The 26,937-nt window shown below is 39.0% G+C and overlaps 1 protein-coding gene across 1 annotated transcript; it reads right to left on the bottom strand.

The window, feature by feature from the left end:
• Positions 1 to 13,117: 13,117 nt before the first annotated feature.
• Positions 13,118 to 25,186, bottom strand: LOC307131345 (uncharacterized protein). The gene is made up of 3 exons (XM_079824944.1): positions 25,114 to 25,186; positions 21,717 to 21,936; positions 13,118 to 15,911 (listed from the first exon to the last, which is right to left on the bottom strand). The coding sequence occupies exons 2-3, from the start codon at positions 21,877 to 21,879 to the stop codon at positions 15,163 to 15,165; spliced, it is 912 nt and encodes a 303-aa protein (XP_079681070.1). The 5' UTR covers positions 21,880 to 21,936; positions 25,114 to 25,186; the 3' UTR covers positions 13,118 to 15,162.
• Positions 25,187 to 26,937: the final 1,751 nt, after the last annotated feature.

The following is a 26,937-nucleotide window of genomic DNA, read 5'->3' on the forward strand; positions in this document are numbered from 1 at the left end:
CTTTATTGGTGTGCCAAGCTGGTAAGGAGAACTGTATGAAGAGGTTTGGAAAAAGTGACCCAAGCATTGAATGTCCTAGGAATTATAAAATAAATAAGAACTAGAAATAAAGAAAGAAAATCTCACCAATGTTTGCTTGTAGTCTGGGTTGAGCTGCATCCTTTGCCTCAGACTGAGCAGTTGGGTAAGGTCTCGCAGTGGCAGTAAACCTTCCTCAATATCCAAAGGCTGCACCTGGACCTCCCGATGTTGCAGCAGTCTCAGGATATTTGTTTGTTGGTCCAGCACCATCTCTTCTTTTGTTAAAGGAACACTCCACTTTTTTGGGACTTTAGCTTATTCACTGTATCCCCCAGAGTTAGATAAGTCCATACATACCATTCTCATCTCCGTACATCCCATAACTCTGTCTGACGCACCCACCGCTAGCCTAGCTTAGCACAAAGACTGGAGGTATATGGCTCTAGCTAGCCTACTGCTCAATAAGTGACAAAATAACGCCAACAATTTCCTATTTACATGTTGTGATGTGTATAGTCATAGCGTGTACAAATAACAAGGTTACATGAGACACAGCCATCTTATAAACGTATACACACTGGGGACTATATTCTCAGAAGGCGCAGCACTGCTCTACTTCTGCGGAGGGCGGAGTGATTTGCTCGCAGGACCGGAGAAGCCCTGCTGTTACGTCTGTCAACAAAACCAACGTGACTAGGAAGATAGTAGCGAACGTTTCATGGCTGACTTTGAGGAATTGTCAGAGGATTTTTACTTTGTATCAAACCAAAATCCAGAACCATATCGTTTTGAGCCAGAATACACAGACAAGGAGTTACAAACTTTGGAAGCTGATAGACAAGACGCCGAATTACCTCTGGCACCGCTCATTTGTTACTGTGACAGTCAGAGTGTGTTCGTGACAACACAATACTAACATTACAGGGGATACATGGAGCACGGGAACAACTGCAATAGCTAGGCTAACGGTGGGTACGTCAGACAGAGTTATGGCACGCACAGAGATGAGAATGGGGAATACAGTTAATAAGCCAGAGTTAGATAAGTCCATACATACCAAAGTCCCAGAAAGTTGTTCCTTTAAAGGCCCCATCAGTTTACACCCATTTGGTGAGGTGACCAATCAAAGATGACCAGCAGAAAGTCTGTCTTGTTCTATCTTATCCCTATCTGCATGTTTATTGTGGCATGGAGAATTTGTGCAGTTTTTACACAAAGGTATGGCAGAAATATTATGATACATTTTAATCAAAAATTAAAGGTTTCTTTTGATACCAAGCAAGATGGGGATTTGAAGACATTAAATCAATGATATATCATCTTTGGATATCAGTATTTGAAGTTGCACTAACATAACTAAAGAATCATAACTAGGCTAATATAAAAGGATATGCATAAAATGCAGGAGAAATAGTAGTTGGGACAGACTGATTGTGAGTCAATGACCTTGTGTATTGGAAGTTTGTCTCTAGAGCACTGTTCCATGTATCTTAATTGTGTGCTCAAGTCTTTAAATCGCTCAATATTACACGTTGTATATCCAGTGCTTATCACCCAGAGAGACAGGGGTCAGTTGAAAGGTTCCATCAGACCTTAAAAGCAATGCTTAGGAAATACTGCATCGAGACATGGTCTGAGTGGGATGAAGGAGTTCCTTTGCTTTTATTCTCAATCCGTGAAACGGTGCAGGAGTATCTGAAGTTCAGCCCATCAGAGCTGGTCTTTGGCCATACTGTGAGAGGACCACTGAAAGAGAGAATCTTCGGCATTGAGGACTCGAACACCGTGTCCTAACTACACACAAAGCGATAAGATTCCAGCGATAAGCAACATGTCTGTCCACACCAGACGCGACTGCGAGATGCAATAAATCAATCAAAAACCACAGCCAATCAGACAGCGTGTGGGCTGGCTCTCGCGGCAAGTGCACGGCACCAGAGATTAATCTTGACGGCACTCGCAAGGAAATGGATAAGTACATAATCAAATTCACAAATATTACACCATTTAAACATTACTAAAATACTTACTGAGTTACTAAAACAATCTTTGTCATAGAATATACTTGTTTGTTCACAGTTTGTTTAATTTCAAGATCTGAGGTGAATTATCCCTTGTTGCTTTTAGTACGACTAACAAAGCTGGGCGTACTTAATGATATTCAAAGTCACATTACATGCTTTTGACATTAAATAAAACACATATACACTACCTGAGATTATCATTGCCATGTTTTGTGTTGTTATTCCAGCCGCGACGTCGCAGACAAATAGAAACCGTTTCTAAAATAGATTCATTGCGTGTCGCCGTCGCGGCTGGTTAAGAGAAAAACTCTAATTAACATGGAAAAGATCGCGTGTTTATCGCGTGTCGCGGCGCGTGTAGTTAGGACACGGTGTCAGAAAACAAATGTGTTAGATTATGTCAGTAATTTCATGATCGGCTTAAGAAAACGTGTGTACTCTATATCAATGTCCCTCCATAAACTTCTGGGCCCTCCGCACTAGCAATGTGTGTGCTATCTCCCCAACCCCACACCACCACCCACACCCTGGTGTGATGCCCATGTGAATAGGATCTAGTTGTATGTTGTTTTTGATACTTTACATGTCTAAATGTTTTGTTTGTTGCTTTGTACCATTAAACTGGTGTTAATTTGCATTTGTCTCTTTTCACCTTAGACCTGATGGTGCTGAAAGAGGAGAGTGAAGAACTGAATGAAATAGAAGAGAAAGATCAATTTAAGAATCATGATTTAATAACTGGAGAAATACCTTTTAGTTGCTCACAGCCTGAAAATACTTTGTCACAAAAAAAGGCTAAAAATAAGAGAACTAGAAGTAATTTCACCTGCCAACACTGTGGAAAGAGTTTCGCTCCAGGAGCAAGCCTTAAAAGACACATGAGAGTGTCACGGGGTGACAAAACAAAACTAACGGGACTAAGATCCTGGTGAATGCAGTTGTTCAGGATTTTCCAGTGAACATCCGGTCTATGCCCTGTGAATCTGTTGCCATGGCAGCGGGGCTGATTGCCTGAGTGACAGCAGGTGTGGGGCAATTATAGAGAACGCTGTGAGAGGGACACCTATTGAGATGAGGCTTTAAAAACAGAGAGAAAACAGACTGTTGGGGTGGTTCTCCTCCCGTATGATGCTGTGTTTGTCAGCGGGTTGCTCTTTTTATTGAGGCTGGGCTGTGGAGTGGAGTATTTGTCAGCGAAGACTTGAGGAATATCGTCCGTAGTGAGAAAGACGCAAGTGATGAGTATTTGATCCGTTGTTTATATGCACTAACACTGAAGTGGTGTGGAGAGTTTGGAAAACGTTTGGCACGAGTGAACTATTACACCGAGTGAATTAATGATCTGTCTCCAACTTCTGTCCTCTCCTTGCCGAATGTGGTGATCGCTGCATCGTCCTTCTGCTTTCCCGGAGCAAAGTCAAGCCCTGATCGAGGACGAGATCCGATCGGGTGGGAGAAAAGACCGGTGGGTGAGTGCTGGCCCGAATGCACGGTGTGCGAGTGGAATTGCAGTGCCTGAAGTGAAGATTTACACGGTTTGTGCTGTGAAGTGAAATTTGTGTGTGGAGAAGTAATAGAAGTCTGCCGTGCACTCCTCTCCTACAGTCTTCCACCCGCTGTCTCTAACGAAGGGTCTTGATAAAGCAACCGCCCAACTTCCTGCTTTGAAAAGACCCGGCCCTGTTAATGCTGAGTGCTTCATATATCATGTACTGTTGAAACTGTGCTGTGTCTGTTCTAGTGCTCAGCCGAAGTGAGCGTCCCGCTCAAAGTGTCCTCCCCGCCTGGTGGTCTCCACACGCCCCTATTGGAAGCCTTTACCCTGTTCAGAAGAAGAAAAGGTATATCAGTTGCAAGCTTCATGTACTGTTGAACCGTTGAAACTGTGCTGTGTCTCTCCCAGTGTTCAGCCGACGTGAGCGCCCCGCTCTAAGTGTCCTCCCCGCCTGGTGGTCTCCACACGCCCTATTGGAAGCCTTGATCCTGTTCAAAGGAGAGAAGGTATATCGGTTACAAAGCTTCACATACTGTTGAACCGTTGAGACCTTGCTATACTGTTCCAGTGCTCAGCTGAAGTGGAGTGTTCCGCCTAAAGTGTCCTTCCCGCCTGGTGGTCTCCACACGCTCCTATTGGAAGCCTTGACCCTGTTCGAAAGGAGAGAAGGTATATCAGTTGAAAAGCTTCACATACTGTTGAACCGTTGAGACCTTGCTATACTGTTCCAGTGCTCAGCTGAAGTGGAGTGTTCCGCCTAAAGTGTCCTTCCCGCCTGGTGGTCTCCACACGCTCCTATTGGAAGCCTTGACCCTGTTCGAAAGGAGAGAAGGTATATCAGTTGAAAAGCTTCACATACTGTGGAACCGTCGAAACTGTGCTGCGTCTGTCCCAGTGTTCAGCTGACGTGAGCGCCCCGCTCAAAGTGTCCCCCCGCCTGGTGGTCCCCACACGCCCTATTTGGAAGCCTTTACCCTGCTCAGAAGAAGAAGAGAGTGGCTCGCTTGCCCCCACCTCTGAGTACCTCCCTCCAGAGTAACCCCAATGACTCGCTTCGCCCTCGCATTGGCATACTTACCTGGTTCCAGTCTGAATGGGGTTCGTATGACCACGGCCTCCCCTCTTGAGTCCCGTAGAGGAGTACTTACCCAGTGACCTACCTGGACGGCGCGGGGATTCCCCCCTGATTCCCCTCCGACGAGCCTCCGGTCCGCCACGAGCGTCTCTCCCCTCCCGTCCCAGGCGGTCTGTAGACTCTTGAACTGTCCTGGTGGCAAGAAGAAGATTTTAATTAGGACTTATCCAATTCATTGACCTTTTAATATAATAAATAAACTGTATTATTTTATTCCCTTGTCTGTCTGGTCTTTGACACGTTCCTCGAGGTGGTTCCCGGGTTTTTCAGGGGTGGGTGCAGTCTGGTTTGGCCCGCCCCGACCTGTGACAAGAGTTCACACTGGAGAGAAGCCTTACACCTGCCAACACTGTGGAAAGAGTTTCGCTAGAAAAGTAAACCTTAACAGACACATGAGATTTCACTCTGGGGAGAAGCCTTACATCTGCCCTCAGTGTGGAAAGAGTTTTGCTGAAAATGGAAGCCTTAACAGGCACATGCGAATTCACACTGGAGAGAAGCCTTACACCTGCCAACAGTGTGGAAAGAGTTTTGCTAGAAAAGTAAGCCTTAACAGGCACATGGGAATTCACACTGGAGAGAAATCCTACACCTGCCCTCAGTGTGGAAAGAGTTTCACCCGAAAAAAAAAGCCTTAACAGGCACATGAGAGTTCACACTGGAGAGAAGCCGTACACATGTGGACACTGTGGGAAAAATGTTAGTTATAAAAAAGCCCTGGAGTGCCACATGAGTATTCATGTATGAGATAACTGGTTTTATGTCATCATTGTGGAATTAATTTCACAGACAGGAAATGCCTCATGTTTGGGAGACTGTATAATGTGCTGATTATTGTTACGGTATTCAATTACCTTATGCTGCGTTCACACTAGAGGTCTTCACGGGTCCAAAAATTCATACCCCAACCCGAAGAGACCCGTAATGGTCTAAACGGAACCGACCCGGACCCGTCTATTATTTCAAAAGCTGGACCCGACCCGTGCAGATCCGAGAAATGCCAACAATTTAGTACCCGGAACCAACCTGGACCCGTCTATTATTTAAAAGCTGGAACCGAACCCGGCGCGAAGACACAGACCCGACTGGACCCGATTGTCACATATTCCACAATAAACTGATATTAACAAGTCAATAAACTGATATTAACAAGTCAATAAACTGATATTAACAAGTCAATAAACTGATATTAACAAGTCAATAAACAAGATATGAAAAATATAACTTTTTGTCTTACCTAGCCGTCGTCTCCCTTCCTTGTAACGTTACTTGATTGTGATGCATTACATCCTTGCCAAAAGTTAAATCCATGTTATTCCTCTCGTTATTCCAAGCATGCTTAATTCACTCATCATTTAAGCTGTAAAAGTCCACTTTATGTCACGGTGACGGATGACAAATGCAGATTTGCATTTCGACTCGAGTTAATAACTTTGACTGTTTGCCTTTTTGAACTATAATAACGATTGCTCGTTCGGTGGCCGCTGACGTCAGCATTATTTATTTGCTATTATCTCTGTGAGCCTGTCACTGCGGAAGCTCGGGTTGCCATAGAAACATGACACGCGCTTGAGACTGCACATGCGTTAGCTGGAGCAACCTGAAATATGAGCTTTTTTACGCAATTTGAGCATCATAGAAAACATTTGTGACAGTTCACCTGAGATTTTGTTGCTGATTTGAAATATATTATTTAAATATAAGTTCAAATCAAACTTCAACAGTGTGTCACACGTAATACACTTGACAGCACTTTTTTCTCATGCTTGTCCACAAAATGCACAAAGGATGCCCAGACAGAAGAGGTGCCCGTGGGTTTAACTTCTTTATGTTCGTTGTTTCTTAGCTTTTTTCGCACATCACTCATGAAGGTATACATTATTACCGTGCGCTTGCAATGGCTAAGAGAGAGAGAGAGAGAGAGATCGCTCGTTGCTTTCTTTTTTTAAACCTTATTTCCCGGCTCACACTTTTCTTATCCTAATTTTACAAATTGCAAGTTACAAAAAACACACAAGCAGACTCACTCTGATCACGGGCAGTGTTCTCCGAGTCCGGATCGACTCTGGTATTAAACACAAATGTTAAACAGACCGGGACCCGAAGTATTAGATTGGGACCGGACCTGGACCCGGCTGACCATTTGAAATATAGACCCGAACCCGTATGGGTCCCGGGTCGGGTCCACGGGTCTCGGGGGCTCCGCGAAGATCTCTATTTTCTTTTATTGTGATCAAGATCTTTTAGAGAAACAATACATACAGGTATATACAAGCCACAAAATTAGAGTATAAATATATATATTCACATACATACCTATACATAAGCATATATAATAGAGCATATGATTAAGAAAATATAAGAATAAAAAAATATATAAATATATATATATATATATATATATATATATATATATATATATAATAATGATAAATAAAATAGAAAATTAAAATAGAAACATTTTAATTAAAATAAATATAAAAAAATAAAACCCCAGGTATAACCCACCCACACCCTGGATCCAGATCTCCCAATCTCAGTTACAAATTAAATCTGAAGCCCACGAAGAGTGGTTAGCAGTGAATGCCAAGCCTCTATGGCTGACTCTTTTGCACCGTGGACTCTAGCTGTCGACAACTCCAAGTAAACAATATCCATATATGTTAAAACCCAGGGTCGAAAAGAGAGTGTGGAGGTTTCCAACGTGTGGCAATTCGTTTTTTTTCAGCCGTAAGTCCAGCGAGCAATGCTCTTCTCTTATCCAATGTCAAACCCAACCTTGAAAGATCATTCAAAATGAGTGTAGCAAGCGTACAGGGCAATCTAATCTTAAACAACCTAGAGAGGTTAGAGGTAATCATCTTCCAAAAATCGGCCACTGGGGTACATTCCCAAAACATGTGGAAGTTACTGCCAATCACTTTGAAAGAACATAAAGTACATGTAGGATCGTCGATAACCTTCATCATATGAAGCTTCCTAGGGGTTAAATAAACCTTATGTACATAATTATAATGTATTTGCTGATGATCAGGGTTCCTGGAAGCATCGTAAAATTATTGTAGAGTCACTGTGGTGAGATGGACTTTGTAACGACGTTTTAAGTGCCTTTCATGCGTCTTGGGAGTGTAAATGTACTGAATGCCAATGGAGGCCTATCTGAAGCCTTTCTCAGTCAACAGCTTTCAACAAAAATATCTTCATTTGTGTTCCGAAGATGAACGGAGGTCTTACGGGTGTCGAACGACATGAGGGTGAGTAATTAATGACATAATTTTCATTTTTGGGTGAACTAACCCTTTAATGTACCATTATTTTATAGCTGCAGGTTCCGAGGATGACCACTGTTACGGGCATGGAAGTCTCCATCTTTGACATGGCCATTCAAAGTGGTCCGAAACGCCTGGACGTGTCCCTGTGGCGAGATCAGGCCCTGAGCACGATCCACCTCAATGACCAATTAAAAATTACACTTACAGGTTTCACTATTCTAACTTTAGCTAACGTGTAATGTTGCTGCTTGAGCATAAACAACATCTGCAAAGTTACAACGTTCAAAGTTTAAAGCAAAGGGAGATATTTGCTTTTAAAGAAATCACTTTCTAAGGACTACAACAAACGGCCAGTAGGCGACTACAGACATTCCTCCAGGGTTGGTGACATCACCAGGCTCAATATTTACATAAACCCCTCCTCCGAGAATATTAAATAAGGGGGGTGAGGCCATTTTGTATCGCGGCGCTGTTGTGGTATAGTTAGGCTGGAGTGGTGTGGCCGCGATTCCAAGGAAACGCTGTTATTTTCATCCGGATTGCAGGTCTGGGGTACTTGCTCTGTTCAGCCTTCCTTGTGGGACGGGGGTGCGTTGCAGAGCGTTTAACATACAGCATGTTATGCACATGTGTGTTTGAGACGGAGGGAAACAGGGCTCCCGCAGCACATCTCACGGAGGAAAACTTCCACCATCTTCGCGAGTTCAATGCCGGATTTGAACAACGTCAGCTGCGTAAGACAAACACTGCCAGTGCGTGGATGCACGACGCGCGCGCTACACATTTCACGGAGGAAAACTTCCACCATCTTCGCGAGTTCAATGCAGGATATGCACCACGGCTTGTCCTGAAAGCTGGATTTACAAACAGAAGCTGTTTACGGGCCACAACCTGTAAGTCTGATTTATATTTCATCGATGTGTTTTCCTGTAATAGGTTGTAGCAAGGAAGTAAACAGATGACAACACTGTTCTGCAAACCAGTCTGTTAAATGCTCATTCATACTTAACGTTATCCGACGAACACCTAACGTTACAAACACCTAACGTTAAAATCTCAACAGCGAACTTGGCATTCGTGTAAATGATTCTTTGATTAGAGCTTGTATGTATTGTTTATCTACAGGCATGCTAAACGTGGTTCTGTGTTTGATTTGGCTAACTTACTAGTAAAGCCAGTGTTTAGTGTTCGTTTTGGGTTAGTTCTTGCGACAGATATTTGGCTATAATCGTTCTAAAAATACAAAAGTAAAAGTGCCATTCAGTAGCGATCACTATAGACCCGCAGTCTTTACTCTTGAGGAATGAACAGGTTCTGCTCGATCATCTTCACTAAAATGTTCTGGGTCTGATTCGGGCTCAGATTGGTATGGTTTTATTGACGCCACTGTTTCTAATACTTGACCAAAGCACAGCCTCCAGGTAAGGGGCGTGACGTTTCCGACAAACGTGCACTAGGTGGTTAGCGAATCACAACAAACTGGGCCAGCTAACCAATCTGAGCCCATCGCGTATTTTTGAGGGACCGGCTTCATACAACCCGGAAAGCATCAGACCGTTTTACAAGGAGGGACAGAGCAGTGTAGAATAAAGGTAAAATATATGAAAAATAATTATTTTTTTTTTAAACGAAGCATGAACACATGTTACAGTGCACCCCACAAACACAATCAAGCCTTCAAAAGAATGTGTTTTACCACCCCTTTAATACAGTGTCTTAAGATCTAGTATGAGCCACTAGCATTTAGGCAAGTGGCATTCAGTCTTACTTTTCGTATCAAATTAGGCCAGTCTATGTTTTTATGTAACTGATTTAAAAAAATGATGAACAGTCTTAAAGAAAAAAATGGATGTCTAACTTGTAAGACTAGTCTTAACGGTTTATGCAACCGGCCCCTGCTTGTAAGTTTCAAGAAAAACAAAAGTTTTCTCAAGTGTGTCTTATTGTTATATTTGTGCACAGAAACTAACCCTGAGAGATAAAACAGTATTGATATTTACATTTACATTACATTTACATTTATGCATTTAGCAGACGCTTTTATCCAAAGCGACTTACAACTTGGGGGTACAATAAGCGATTGGAGAGTCGAGTGAGCGCAACAAGTGCCTGAAATACTTGGTCCGTGTACATTTCTCAGTGTAGCACAGGCTAGAGTAGGGCGGGAAAGAGGAGGAAAAGAGGAAAGGAAAGTTTTTTGTTTTTTTTTAAGACGTTAAGTGCTCACGGAAGAGATGAGTTTTTAGTTGACTTTTGAATGTTGTCAATGAATCAGCATTTCGGATGGCGGTGGGCAGATCGTTCCACCAGCTGGGAACGTTGAATGAAAATTTTCTGGAAAGGGATTTTTTGCCTCTCTGTGAAGGTACCACAAGCCTTCGCTCCTTGGTTGAACGAAGGCTTCTGGTGGGGGTGTGGCGTCGTAGAATCGAGTCAAAGTATGCAGGAGCTGAGTGCGTGGTGGCTCTGTAGGCAAGCGTCAGCGACTTAAACTTGATGCGAGCAGCGAGTGGTAGCCAGTGCAGAGAGATGAAGAGTGGTGTGACGTGGGTCCTTTTGGGCTCGTTGAAGACCAGACGTGCCGCTGCATTCTTGATCATTCGAAGTGTTTGGATCGCACAAGAGGGGAGTCCAGCCAGAAGCGCATTGCAGTAGTCAAGTCTAGAAATAACCAGGGCCTGGACAAGAAGCTGTGTTGCGTGTTCTGTTAGGAACGGTCTAATCTTCCTGATGTTGTAGAGCGCAAACCTGCAAGAGCGAGCTGTCTTAGCAATGTGATCTCTGAAGGACAACCGGTCATCAAATGTAACTCCAAGATTTCTGACTGATTTTGAAGGGGAGATCAGGGATGTACCTAGCTGGATGGTGAAGTCATGTTGCATAGTGGGATTGGCGGGAAAGATGAGGAACTCAGTCTTTGCCAGGTTGAGCTGTAGGTGATTTTTACTCATCCATGCAGAGATGTCAGCCAGACAGCTGGAGATTCGTGCAGCTACTGTGGGGTCGTCTGGTTGGAATGAAAGGTAGAGCTGAGTGTCATCAGCATAGCAGTGATATGAGAAGCCATGTGCCTGTATGATGGGACCTAATGAAGTAGTGTAAATGGAGAAGAGGAGAGGTCCAAGCACTGAGCCCTGAGGAACCCCCGTGGTCAGTTGATGGGCTTGGGATTCCTCTCCTCTCCAGGCAACCTTGAAGGACCTACCTGTGAGATAAGATTCAAACCAAAGGAGCGGAGTCCCTGTGATGCCCAGTGATGAGAGGGTGGACAGAAGGATTTGATGATTTACCGTGTCAAAGGCAGCAGATAGATCAAGGAGGACGAGGACTGATGATTTGGACTCAGCTTTAGCTATCCGCAGGGCTTCAGTGACCGACAGTAATGCAGTAATGCAGTATTTATTGATGGTATGGCTTCATTGATAACAATAGAAAACATGTTTGATATAACCCTCATTATACTTTCATTTTCGACATGGATTTCAGTTGCATTAACAGCCGACAAGCGTGCACAATCACTCGATCACAGACAGACTATCATTTCCTAGCTAAAAGCAGCGTGCTATGAGTGACAAGCAGACAAGTTGCAAATGCAATTTTAATTACAAAATAAAGGAAAAGGTTCAATATCACTTACTCTTAATGTGCCTTTTTTTTCTCAACTCAGGTCATGGAGCAAGGACCAGTGGTGGAGGAGATAAAGGTAGTTGGCCTCTCCGAAGCCAATGGGGAACTGGCCATCCTGACCGAGGACTTCACAGAATACACAGCACCCCTCGATCTCCTCGAGAAGAGCGTTGAGGAGCTCATCAGTGAACTCCCTCTTAATTTGATTGTGATGCATAGACGGAGGTCTATTGAAAAAATAACTGACCCTACAAACAATAAAATGTTATAATAAAGTTAGTTAGTTCATTATTTAAATATAAATCACATGTTGTATGTATTTATAGTTTATAGTTAGATAGATAAATAGGTAGTTTGTTATATTATGGTTACATTTGTTTATTTATTGTTATTACTTAATTTTATTATTAATTCATATTATTTATTTATTAGGTTAATTCATCAGCTTAAAACAACTCTGTTCGTTCATGTTTTTTGTGATGTTTAAATCTTTTATTTTGTTCATTATTTGTGTAATAAAGTATATCAGTATAAAAAATGTTGCATGTGTGTGTGCGCAATAATAATATAAGTAAATGAAAAATTAAGTTAACCATTGTACTATTCCTATATTATGGCCTTTTATCCAAAAATAGCTCCAAACAAAGCTACAGAACAGTTCTGAGCACCCCATGGCGGTGTTTCGCTAATGAATCAATCATGGTTTGAACGAATTGGTTGATGAATGATTTAATAATTCGCTGTACATTATAATGCTTCGTTCCTGAATGAACAAGCCGAATTAATCTGTTGAATATTAATGACTCACTCAATAAAAGTGACTTGCTGCCACCTAGTGGTGGTTTGAATTTCACATTTCAAGTATAGTTTCAATTTAGAATTTAAAATAAATATTCAACGTTTTGAGTTCAAAACAAAGCATTATTAATTTAATTTATCAATCAATAATTAAGTTATTGTTGATCCCACGTGAGCTGCATTAAACAATGTTATTTCAGATGCTGCATCTATTTCCTCAGCATTGCAAAGATGAATTTTGATACTGAATTCGTCTCGTTACTCATTTAATTTATTGATTAAATGTAAGAATTTGACAAAATATTATGCGTACAGCATCTTGCATCATGCATGACAGCAACTTTTTGCCTTATAACTGAAAAACATGATTAGTGTCGTGATTTCACTCGTGATATTGTAATAATGTCAAGCGTTTTTGTGTGGAGTGGAAAAGTTCATTCTTGTAGGCTATGCCACACAGAGAAGAACCGTTTATGAATTAGTTAATTACCTTTTACACACTAGAAAAAAAAAGACATTGTTATTGTAGTAGCATAAAAAAACACAAGGATTATAAATTAATATATTACTTGCATCGTATTCCCACACGCAGTACTCAGAGTGGGTCACACACTGACTGAAATTTCCCCCTCAGAAAGTCCTGCGTCACACACTGATTGAGTTGAGCACATGGCATAGGCATGGTGCAAAAGCGGCAAAAACTCCCGCGATATCAGTAGTTTTTTTTTTTTTTTTTTACCGGGCACTAATCTAAACTCATATGATTGGTTATTGCATCAACAGAGATTTGTTGTAAAGCTCAACGCTGAAAAAAATTTATATATATAAAATCATGTATAAAAATAGTATAAAATCATGTGAGCATGTATGACTGTTACTGAAATGTTGCAACACTTTACATTTATTTTCACATTTCATTTCAATTGTGACAGTCCTTCAACCCTTGTCTTGAATAAGCATTTTCTTTCTCCATTTTGGACGGATTAGGACAATATCTATCTATCTATCTATTAGGGGTGGCACGGTTCACAAAACCCACGGTTCGGTTCGTATCACGGTTTTAGGGTCACGGTTTTCGGTTCTGTACGGTTCTTGTTGTTGTTGTTTTTTAATCGTTAACACTCCAGAAATGTACTTCAGCATATGGTATATATGGCTTAATCATCCACAATTTAGGATACAGTTTTAAAAATTGTTATATCAAGTTGTTTCCTAACTGGCTGTCTACCTAGTCTGACACATTGGCGTAACATTTTTCATGTTAATCATTTCAATTTTGATCAGAACCATACACTGTGGCTTTAATTCAGCTGACCTGATGAACACATTTCACCATGAAGTGTCCCATGTGTTTCACAATCACCATATGACATCCAGCGCTGTGAAAAAATAACATAAAATACACGAAAACACAACACTGCCAGAAGTTTCTGCCCAAACTTAAAAGGCATGTTTAAATTATTAGAACTAGAAGCATATCTTAAATGTTACATTTATCATGTGAACTTATATACAACATATGCATGTGTGTATGAGACATCAAAGCACGAGACAGACAGGGGTCGGAGGAGAACACCGGAAAATGTGACAGAATGGACTATATTTGCCTGTATTTGCAATCCACGAGCCGAGGTTCAGCTGCGCGACTCGCGAGAGTGTGTGTATGCGCAACGGGCACGCGCGGCGCGGCTCCCGCTCTCCTCCTGCACTGCTAGTGCATCCTCCAACTCTGGGCAGCCTTCCTTATCTCTCCCACTTTCATTTCTACATGTGACGTGACCTGCAGCACTCCACTTTTACTTTACTGTATGTCCACACACACCTCTTATATCGCGCGAAAAGCACACCCACTGTCTGAGGTAACATAGGGGCACGAGGATACATTGCGCATGCGCGAACCGTGCGACGCACACACTCCGAACCGAGACAAGCGAACCGAACGGTTCGGTTTTTTTCCATGTACCGTGCCACCCCTACTATCTATCTATCTATCTATCTATCTATCTATCTATCTATCTATCTATCTATCTATCTATACCACTAACTAAAACTATTTCAAACTTTTAAAATTTTAAACTTTTCAAATTTTTTTAAACTTTAAACTTCAAACTATTTCAAACTTTCTGGTCTAGCTTTTTCAAGCCAACTTAAAGTTTGTATACAAACTTTTTTATCTAGTTATTACTATAACTTCTTGTGATCATCTTGTCTGGATGATTGTTTTGTAAAATCAGGTAAGATTTAAAACATTAATCTCAATTCAATTTGTCCCAGTAGTTATTTATGTGGTAAAGAAAATCTGTGTACTAAGTGTACAATGAATACACATTATTATCCCTTAAATTTCACAATAGTCTTGTCTGAACTTGTACGTTCGTCTTTGGCTCAAGCTGCACGTTATTATTTCCCAGACGTAGTTTTAGTATTGAGGTCAAAGTCCACTTGACTTGCATTCGCAGATTTGAAGTGTCTCCCCCTATTACAGCGACTTTCTTTTTGCATGTTCTGCAGACAGGTGACTGTCAGGTGACAGGTGTTTGATTAAAAGCCAAAATATGACCACACCTCAGATTTAGTCCTTTTAGAAGACTGAACAATACCTTCTGCCATTTCTTCTCATTCAAAAAACAACATCACACACTGCGCCTGCACCAGACTGACGCTGACTGGACAGGATTTACCAAAGGTTTTCAAAATCATGATAATCAAACACGGGTTTAATGATAATTACATTTTAAACGATAATACTAACCGTCAGTACATTTAATTTTATGACATAAAACCATTCTCTCATAAGTGAATCTTCATGTGGCGCTTAAAGGTTTCTCTATATCTGAAACTCTCTCCACAGAGATCACAAATGAACGGCTTCTCTCCAGTGTGAGTTCTCATGTGGGCATTAAGGCTTCCTTTATGGCTGAAATCTTTTCCACAGTGTTGGCAGATGTAAGGCTTCTCTCCAGTGTGAACTCTCATGTGCATGTTAAGGATTCCTTTTCTGTTGAAACTCATTCCACACTGTTGGCAGATGTAAGGTTTCTCTCCAGTGTGAACTCTCATGTGACGATAAAGACTTCCTTTTTGGTTGAAATCTTTTCCACACTGTTGGCAGATGTAAGGTTTCTCTCCAGTGTGAACTCTCATGTGTATGCTAAGAGTTTCTTTTCGGTTGAAACTCTTTCCACACTGTTGACAGGTGAAAGTCTTCTCTCCAGTGTGGATTCTCATGTGTTCTTGCAAGTTTCTTTTTTGATTGAAACTCTTTCCACACTGAGGGCACGTGTAGGGTTTCTCTCCAGTGTGAACTTTCATGTGGTCTGTAAGATTTCCTTGTTTGAAACTCTTTCTACCCTGAAAGCGGGTGAAATAACGTATAGTTTCTTTCTTTCCAGCTTTTTCTCTGCTTTTTTTAAAAGTCTTTTCAGTCTGTGAGCACCTAAAATATTTTTCTTCAGTTATGAAATCATGATCATTCTCATATTGATCATTTTCTTCCATTTCCTTTAGTACTTCACACTCCTCTTTCAACGGCATCAGGTCTAAGGAAAAAAAGACCAAAGTTAACCTAATAGCACAACACAACAGGCAAAACAACATTTATACATGTAAAGCATTAACCCCTAGAGGTCCAGCATGACCAACTCACTTTTTTTCTTAGTGTGAAAGAGACTCAAAATACTCCATTGATTTTAGTCATACAGGCAAGTGTTATACATCATTATAATCTGTTACGTTTCTACTTTTATTTTTGTGCACTCACAATAAAAACTAATTGTTGTGCTATTTGCGTAACAAACAAATGTGCAATCTGCCACCTCTCTCTCAATGAAGTCCATTCTGATACTCTTCAGAAAATGAACTGCAACTTAATGAATACTTGTCACACAAACATGAGACATAAGTCTTAAGCAGAGGTCTTCAACCCTGCTCCTGGGGACCCACTGTCCTGGAAAGTTTATTTCCAACCTGCTTCAGCACACCTGCCTGTGTATTTTCAACAAGTGATCCTGAAGAGCTTGATTAGCTTCTCCTGTCTTTAATTAGGGTTGGAGCTAAACTCTGCAGGGCAGTGGGTCCCCAGGAGCAGGGTTGAAGACATCTAGTCTAAAGAAATTATGAAATATAAGGTTTTAAATAATGTAAATCAAATCAAACTAAAATATTCCCTGTTTATGTATTGTTTGAAAAGAGAGAGATGTCATCGTTCGCATACTGCCTCATTTGCTAATAGACCACGCCCACGGAGTGCACGCTCTATTCAAAGGCTAATTCTGAGGAGATTAGGGCTGAAACAATTCAGAAGTAACTCGAATTAAAAAAAGTATCCGTTTAGTCCATTTAACTACACGGTCATGTTGCAGAAAGACATGATTGACATAATTAAAACATTTTTTTTTTTTTTAAACAATTGTTGAACCCCAGTTCCTTCATATGGTCGAGAACATCTCGATGTGGAACCGCCATCTGCTCCGATTGAGCACATGAATTCCCTGTAGTAGTAGTGGAGCCAGACTAAGACCAAAATGATAAAGTGATAAAGCTAGACCAAATGGAAGAACCCGAGATTGCTACACTTTACCCCCGAAACCGAACCTCAGGAACTTCCTATGTTGAGGTAGAAATGCGTCCTTGAAATCTATCAAGACAAACCAGTCCTCTGACTTGATTTGTGACACAATTTGTTTTAGCGTGAGCATTTTGAAAAATTGGATTTAACCCCCCAGTACATTAAAGTACTGGCTCATTTTCTATGGTCCCTTTGTCCAGCAGAGCTTTTACTTCTTGCTCCATAACCAGAGCCTACCCTGGGTCACCACTGTGGGTATAAAGCCATTGAATCTGGACATGTGAGACCCTTTTCTATTGTCAGCAGGACCCATTGAAATATTATTTATATTGATTAAATATTTGGCAGTAGTTTACACACTACCAGAAATTCTACTGAGGGTACCAGTCTCTCGAGACTGGCCTCTGGTTCCTACCGCACAGGTAGGAAACAACCTAACAGACTGCTCTGGGACCTTCCGCAGAGGATCGCTGGAAACCGCTGCACTCCAAAGCAAACAAGGTAGCAGAGTAGGCAGAACGAACCCCTGAGTGCAACAAGGGGAAGTGTGGGCCGTATAATGAGGTGTTAACTCTACCTTCACACACCAGTGGCGTCGGGACTTCTTCGCCAAAGCATTCCTAGAGATAATGACAATCCTCCAATCTCCGAGAGTCGCCCTGGCCCTAAGTCTTTCTGCGGGGAAGCGACGCTGTTTAGGTTTCACTCTGTGTGAGGAGCTTGTAGACGTCCAGGGCTGCTCCCGCCCAGCAGCCACAGAGAGAGGGAGTTGAATACATTTTTTTTAAGGCCGCCGTCTGTTTCAATTCCTCCTGAAACCTGTCTGATGTAACTGCATTGCCGAACAGACCAGGAGGGGAAAGCGGTGTGTCTAAAATAACCCTTTTATCCTTCTCATTTATTCCTGACAGATTTAGCCATAGATCTTATATGGTAGTTACATAGCCCCTACACCTGAGTTATCATGAAAAAAGCCAGGAGTGTTTTGACAATATGGGACCATATGGGAAAGTCATCTAATTTGGGTTTTGTGGTCTTTGATCAGCCAAAGAGAACCCCCATCACACCCATCCTGATCTCACCCCACTGGCTCCCAGTTGCATTCAGAATTAAATGTAAGGTTTAGCCGCGGCTTTCAGGACTGCCCCTGGAACGCCACCTCCAGACCTCAACTCACTCCTAAAAGTATACAGGCACGTGCAGAGGGGGGGGGGGGCTTTGGGTGCTCGAGCCCCTGCCCTTTTTCAAAATGAATCAAAAGTGCCCCTCTCAGACAAATATCAATGATAATATTGTGGTCAATAAAACTAAATAAATGTGATTATTATAACATGACAATGCATACAATAGTAACGAACGGCTCAAGTCGGACAATTTCTGTTGAGGCGTTGCCTTAACGCGTTGCTATGGGTTGCGTGCGTTTTGATTGACAGCTGATTTTCCACTGTTCGGAAGCGGCTCTCGAGCCAAATATGGTCCTTTCAGAGAGTGTGTGGCCTCACGGGAAAAAAGTAAACCAATATTTTTTTTTTCATCCATAATCAGAGCTAATGTGTTGATTTAATTACAAAGCTATATATGAGCTATTTATTTTAAAGTATTACACAATTCACCAATGCCCGTTTGTCATGTATAGGCTATACACCAACCAATCGTGATCTGGCAAAGCAAGTTCAAATTCCATTGGGCGATGTGAAGCGGTCATTTTTTTCTGTTCTTATTCATAAATCGGCTGAAAATTACATGGACAGACGAACTAACGTTTGTGGAACAATTTCCTGCGGTTTGGCTCATTTTATAAATTGTATCACTGACAAAATGGATTTTAACAGACAACAAACAAATCTCTGCACAAAAGCACAGCAGCAAAAGTCGCATTAATGGTAAGTAGTGTTAAATTCACTTGTGTTTATGTAGCCTATATTGATACATCGTTTACTATTTCATGAAACTATCAAAGTTAACAAAACCCAAGTGCCACCGGCACCTACAGGCCTATTAAGTGAAGTGTGGCGAAATGGTTACATGAAAGGACTTTATTATATTACCATTTTTGAATATTATGCAGCATTATGAAATAAGTCTCTTATGTTCATCAAGCCTGCATTTATTTGATAAAAAACAGCAATATTGCGAAATATATTAAATAATGGTTTTCTATTTTAAAATAATTTAAAATATAATTTATTCCTGTGATCACAGCTGGATTTCCAGCATCATTGCTCCACTCTTCAGTGTCACATGATCATTCAGAAATCATTCTAATATGAGGATTTAATGTCAATGATGGAAACTGTGATACTCTTTTAAAGATTCTTTGATTAATAAAAAGTTAAAAAGAACACAATGTAATAATATTTCACAATATAGGCTACTGTTTTTTCTGTATTTTTGATTAAATAAATGCAGGCTTGATGAGCGTAAGGATATATATATATATATATATATATATATATATATATATATATATATATATATATATATATATATATATATATATATGTATATGTATGTATGTATGTATGTATGTATATATGTATGTATATATGTATATATATATATATATATATATATAATGTATATGTATATGTATGTATGTATGTATATATGTATGTATATATGTATATATATATATATATATATATATATATATATAATGTATATATATATATATAATGTATATGTATATATATATATATATATATATATATATATATATATATATATATATATATATATATATATATATATATATATATATATATATACATATATATATTTACATATTGCCCCTTTTTTACATTTGAGCCCCTGCCCCTGAAAGTATATGTTCCCTCCCACCAGCTGTGGCCACTGAATGAGCGACGCCTCGGCTCTGTGAACTCTGCTGGATAAGTCCACCCGCACCCATGATTTTCTCTGATTTGTGTATCCACACTCGATCGGCACAAAATTTGCGATGTTATGGTAACATATAACTCTGCAGTAGGCTGCACACAGTCAATGTCAGGCATCATATTCCTATTAGATTTTTCTTTTTCAAAAAAACTGATGATACATTAATAATAACAGTATGAAATCTTTGGTAACATTAGTTCATGAAAATCCAGCTGTTCATGTTCATTTCAGTTCACAGTGCATTTACTAACACAGTGCATTTAGTAAATGTTGAGATTAACATTAACAAAGATAAATAAATGCTTTATAAGTGCAGTTCATTATTAGTTCATGTTAACTAATGAACCTTATAGTAAAGTGTTACCAAATTGCTTTATTATCTTCATGGTGGGCATACAACTTCCCTCCTCTCCCCTCAAATGACAGAAATGCCCATTCTTAGAATAGTTGTAATGTTCTTACATTACGTTAAATGTTGACTAAACGTTTATCTCTCATGGCCACACGGTGCCTTTTTTTATGTTAATGAGATTATTTTAATGTTTGCTGCTAATTTCATTTGTTAGTTTAAAGCTACACTGTGTAACTTTTTTTGTTTATTCTTAGCTAAAAACACTTAGTTCTTTCAAAAATATATGTGCTCATTAATGTACATTTACTTCTTTCAAGTAATAAAGTATTCTCGTAAGTTTATAATATGTCATTGAAAATACATACGGGTAGGGGTTCGAATGAAGGTCACCATGTTGCCCCTCCATCTTGAAAGTACATTAGCCAAAGAGGGACATACCCGTAAATTCAAGCTTCGCCTTTGGCGTTTTAACACTCAATGGCACCGTGTCCAATGTGGACGAGGTCGAACTGGAAGCCATGTTAATGTTGGACTAAATCGGCCATCGTAGGAGGTAAAACGAAATCGGAATTGAGAGGAACAGAAATTAATATTCACTGGATGGTCATATACCTTTTCACCGCTAGATGGGGGAAAATATCACACAGTGTAGCTTTAATATAAAACTTCGTAAAATTATTTAATGGTTCGCTTTCCCACGTGCAGGACTCTGTTTTACTTCAAATGTTTACACACTTCCCTCGCTAACTTTCCTCCAGATTACACACATAATCCCCAAATCAATGCCCATTTCAATCTCCAATGACATTGTGAAATATGAGCACAATCTTCTATAGTACAACATGTCAGCTAAACAGAGAGAGCGCTTCTGAGGATGAGAAAAAAATCCCTTATAGATAACAAATGTAAAGCTGATACATTCATATACTCAAATACTGTAAATATGTTCATAATCTGTAAATGTTTAGTCTGACTAAACGTAACTGTGACCTTATATTTTTTTAATACTATTTTTCATATTTTTATTCTTAGAATTTGTATTACTATGTTCTTGTTGTGTTTGTTTTGTATATGTGCACTGGAAGCTTCAGCACCAAGAAAAATTCCTTGTGTGTGCAAGCACACTTGGCAATAAAGCTCTTTCTGATTCTGATCAGTCACATTTCATGCTTTGCTTTATGCAAAACACAGATTTTGTTAGATACTGTTATCTAGTGTAATTAAGTGACATAAATTAATGGTTTTCAAATCAGAAGTAGATTTTGGGTTTAATGTCACACAAGTAATTATAAAAGACTATTATTACTGAATTCTTTTTGTGTGTCGTTATAATGAAGGGATGTCAGATCTTCACAGGTTCACTTGAAGGCAGCATTATTGTTTGTCTGGTCATGTGATCTCAACATGTCTGTCCACATGAGGACAGACACTCATATGACATCCTTAAAAAATATCAACCATTACTGTAGAGCTGGAGATTTTAATAAAGATCAAATGACTGAGTTCAGCTTTGAGAATGAAACCAACCTGTTTGTTCCTCAGTTTCTTCATGTTTCACTCTCAATGTTTCTTCAATCTTCACGTCTTCACTCTCCTCTTTCTCTGTTTGTTCCTCAGTTTCTTCATGTTTCATACTGAATTTTTCCTCAATCTTTATGTCTTCACTCTCCTCTTTAATAAACGCCATCATTATAATAGTGTCACGTGGATCTCTAGGAGCTTTAGCAGGAGTTTTTCTGTGTTTGTCCTGTTTAAGATGAGAATAATTAACAGAAAGAAAAACACTCAAAACCAAATCTGAGAGTGTCTCAATCAGCTCTAGTTCAGTAGTTCAGTCTCTGGTAAGAGAGTCAGAGAGAATTAAAGGGTTAATTCACCCCAAAATGAATATTATCCCATGATTTACTCCCCCTCAAGTCATCCTAGGTGTGTATGACATTATTCTTTCAGACGAATACAATCAGAGTTATATTTAAAAAGTCCTGGCTGTTCCCAGCTTTATAATGGTAGTGACTGTTGGGTCCTTTTTGAAGTCCATAAAAGTGCATCTATACATCATATAACTGCTCCACACGGCTCTGGGGGGTTAATAAAGGCCTTCTGAATCGATATGTTTGTGTAAGAAAAATATCCATATTTAAAACTTTATAAAGTAAATTATCTTCTGGTGAATCGCCTTCCGTATTCAACTTACGGGAAAAAATGTTTGAAAGAAGAATATCATACACACCTGGGATGGCTTGAGGGTGAGTAAATCATGGGCTAATATTCATTTTTGGGTGAACTATCCCAGTACACTGCAAAAAATGCTCTTCTACCGTAGTATTTTTTTCTTGTTTCCAGTCCAAATATCAAAAAACTCTTAAATCCAGATGCTTTCACTAGATAAGTAAAATGACATAAGATTTTTTTTCTTGTTTTCTTGAGAAAAAAAAATCTAAATGAAGTGAGTTTTTGCTTAAAGCAAGCAAAGCAAAATGATCTGCCAATGGGGTGAGAAAAATAATCTTATTTCTCTTTGGGATAGAGACAAGAAACAAGATTTCAATCCAAATAATAGTCACCACAAATTATTATGGTGTCAAATTATAGACCCATTAGTATTTTATCAGTGATATCCAAGGTGACAGAAAAATGGGTAGCAGAGCAGCTGAAAAACCATCTAAACTTGGGTCACACCCCTTTGCACCCAATGCAATTAGGATTTCGCACAAACCACTCTACAGAGACAGCAAACGGTTTCCTCCTTGAAAACATCAAGTCAACATTAGATGAGGGTGGTATAGTAGGTGCAGTGTTTCTGGACCTCAAAAAGGCTTTTGACACTGAGAATCACCAGAAACTATTATCCAAATTATCTTTTTTTAATTTCTCAGAAGAGGTCATGAAATGGATGGAGTCATATTTAGCTAACAGGAAACAGAGTGTACACATTGGTAATTCTTATTCTACATACCTTGACTGTAATATTGGCGTACCCCAGGGGTCAGTGTTGGGCCCTATCTTGTTTAGCCTGTATATTAATGACTTGCCTTCAGTCTGTCAATCTGTTAATGTACAAATGTATGCAGATGATACAGTTCTTTATTTGCATACCAAGAACAAACAACAGGCTGCAACTAAATTAACCGAAGCATTGGTGCATGTTTCTGAATGGCTAAAAATGTCAGATCTGCATCTTAACATTAACAAAACAGTCTGTATGTTCTTTTCGAAGAGGTCCTCACTTGTACAGCAGGCTGATGTATTGATTGAAGGAGAAAAACTCATGGTTGTGTCAGATTTTAAATACCTTGGTATTATTTTAGATTCTAATTTAACTTTTAAAAAGCATGTTAAACAGGTGGCTAATACCATCAGATATAATCTGGCTAACTTCAGACACATAAGGCCATATTTAACCACAGAGGCAGCAAAACTTTTTATGGATGCCATGATTTTTTCCCACATATCATATTGTTTTACAAGCTGGTCCCAAGTAAATGTGACAACTCTTAAACCAATAGAAACCCTTTATAAGCAAACGTTAAAAATATTAGATCAAAAACCGATCAGTTATCACCATTGCAATATTATTACTAAATATAATTTATTCAGTTTTGACAATTTCTTAAATTTTTTAGATGCTTGTCTCATTTTCAAAATTTTACATGGGCTTGCGCCACCACCACTGGGTGAATTTATACAACAGAAGAGCAGTAGTGGAAGGGCAACTAGGGCAGCTGCCAGGGGAGACTGTGTTGTACCGTATAGACGTAGTAAGTTTGGCCAAACTGTCTTCTCAGTACGGGCTTCAAATTATTGGAACTGTCTCCCTGCTGAACTTAGAGAGAGCACCAGCTATTTAGCATTTAAATTTACACTTAAGAAATGGATTAAAAACACTCAAAACTGCAATCATCTATAGTTGGTTTAGCCTATCTTAGGTACTGCCTTCTTTGTATTGTACTTATTATTATTATCTATCTATTCTCTTAATGTGATGTGTTTTCTGTTTTTTCATGTATTCTTTTTGTACTATGATGCTGTGTTGACCTGCCAAGGGACTACAGATGAAAATTAGCTTTATAGCTAACTCTGGCGCATTTACATTTTGAGTGTAAACAAAAAAATGCTGATTGATGTGCTTTGTCCCTTTCAAAAAAATTCAAAAACAAGATTATTTTTCTCACCTCATTGGCAGATAATTTTGATTGCTTTAAGCAAAAACTCACTTCATTTTGATTTTATTTTCAAGAAAACAAGAAAAAATATCTTATGTCATTTTACTTCTCTAGTAAATGCATCTGGATGTAAGAATTTTTAGATATTTAGACTAGAAACAAGACAAAACAACTAAGTAAAAAGAGCATTTTTGCAGTGTAATGTTTTACAGATACAGATTACTATAGCCTATAGACACACCATGGCATTTTACACTTTCATGAAAACATAAGCAGTTTGTTAAAGTCGTCAGGACACATGTTAGTGTTTATGTTTCGTTCATTTACACTGTTTAAGCAGCACGAGTCCCGATTCGAATCAATTAATCATTTAGCAAAGTATTTGATTCAATTGACTCGGAGATTCAAAAAGTGTAAGTTTCTCCATCTCTACTCGCCAGAGACTGAACTCGTGTTTATGATGAACTGATTCACGATAGAGGGAGAGAAATGAGACGCCAGAGACTGAACTCGTGTTTATGATGAACTGATTCACGATAGAGGGAGAGAAATGAGACGCCAGAGACTGAACTCGTGTTTATGATGAACTGATTCACGATAGAGGGAGAGAAATGAGACGAAGCTTTTCTGTTACTGATGTGGATGCGACTTACTCACACAAAATATCATTCTTTAAAAAACCATTGCAATGTTATATTCAATAGTGAATAAACTATGAACGGGTTATATCGATTTAAACATATTAAATGCTTAAAACAAACCTTTCTTCAGCCGAATCACAACAGATGCAGGAGCGCAGCGCAGCCTTATGACGTCACTCCACCGCACCAAAATAAAAGTCCCGTTCACACTCTGCTGTCTACAATCACAAAAGTGCATAGAAATGTATGTACTGTTTTTTTTTAAATCAGATAATCCCTATATTAAACTTAAAACAGTGACAAATGTGATAAAAAAACATGTTAAAAATAGTTTATATTATAAAATCTGCCAGTTCAATAAATGTCCTGTTTATAAATTACACACAAATAAATAATTATTTATTCATTTTGTATTGTATTAACATGTTTCCCTGAAAGTATATTTTAAGATTGATTTATAAAGTGGCAAACACAAGAATAATTATTGCTGACCTCTGGTTGTTGCCCATTTTATAAGACTACATTATCATATGTAGTCCTAATAATTGACAATACACACACATTTAGTCACAAAAAAGACAAATCTGTCATTTCCTCATCCTCACATTATTCCAATCTAAACCTGTATGACTTTCTTTCCTCTGTTGAACACAAAGGGAGGTGTTAATGTTAGACTTTCTTTGGTTCAAAGGTGAACAGTGAATAAGAACATTATGCTTAATATCTGCTGTTCGCCCAACGTCTAACAAAGTCATATAAGTTTGAAATAACAAAAAAAGTGTTCAACGATAACAGCTTTTTCATTGTTCGGTGAAATAATGTCAAATGAAATTCCAGGACTTTCAAGGACTTAAAAAAGAAAAGAAATTCAAGGACTACAATCAAATCATTTTATTGTAATTATTATAATAATTATATTGCAATCTAATTATTTGTTTGCACTAAAACTAATGCTTATATTTTTAAGATGTTTTTTTCCAAACACAAATGACAGATAAGGCATCCAAAATACAATGTAGAACTTATTAATTCATATATATTACATATGTAAAGTTTATAATGGCTATTATTGGTCAATAAATCATATTTTATAATATTGGCAGACCTCATTTTGAGAAACTTTCTCAGCAGGTTACATTGTGATGCCAGTAGGTGGCAGCGAGGGGCTTTCTTAATTCTGTGACCCCAGTAATGAGGGTAGGGTCACATGATCTGTAGGGTCACATGATCTGTAGGTCACAGAATTCGGCACAACACTGGAATGAAACAAGGTTGTAAACAAGGACATTTTCTGAACATTGAACAAAACCGACATGTATTTTTTAAATACCGCCACACCGGTGCGTTGCTGAAACAGCTGCTGTATTTATTCAATGGCCATAAAGGTTTTTGACTTCACATTCCGCTCCATATGCATGTGTGCATGTACAGTTATATTCAATAGTGAATAAACTGATTTCAACGATTTAAACAGATTAAATTCTTTAAAAAAAAAACTCCAGCCGAATCACAACAGATGCAGGAGTGCAGCTTTATGTCTTCTTCTTCTTTATTTGCTGCAGACTAGACGCATCAGTGACGTATTGCTGCCCTCCTCAGTTCATTTAAAGAATTCATAGATTATTAGATTATATCCTTATAATCCAGTCCAGTGCAAAAAGTTGATAACAATTTTTGTTTGTCTCTTACTCCTTATTACTAAAAAATTATTTCTTTATGACGTCACATCACCACACCAAGAGAAATGTCTGTCTACTAGTTTTACCAGATAATCCATATATTGAACTTAAAACAGTGACAAATGTGATAAAAACTAAAATGTTTGTTTGTGTTTTTTTTTTTACACATATTTAGTTTTTTTTCACAACATTGTAGAAATGTATTTGTTTTTATCAGGTTACCATGTGTCCTTGCAATGTTAAAGAAATGTAAATGACCATTGTG

Source organism: Gobio gobio (genome assembly GCF_949357685.1).
Source record: "Gobio gobio genome assembly, chromosome: 1".
Classification (NCBI taxonomy): domain Eukaryota; kingdom Metazoa; phylum Chordata; class Actinopteri; order Cypriniformes; family Gobionidae; genus Gobio; species Gobio gobio.

Excerpts from the sequence above, each read along its gene's own strand:
- LOC307131345 (XM_079824944.1), bottom strand. The coding sequence starts at position 21,879 with ATGATGGCGTTTATTAAAGAGGAGAGTGAAGACATAAAGATTGAGGAA. Across the intron at positions 15,912-21,716 it reads AGAAACTGAGGAACAAACAG|ACCTGATGCCGTTGAAAGAG; the intron begins GTTGGTTTCATT and ends TTTTTTCCTTAG.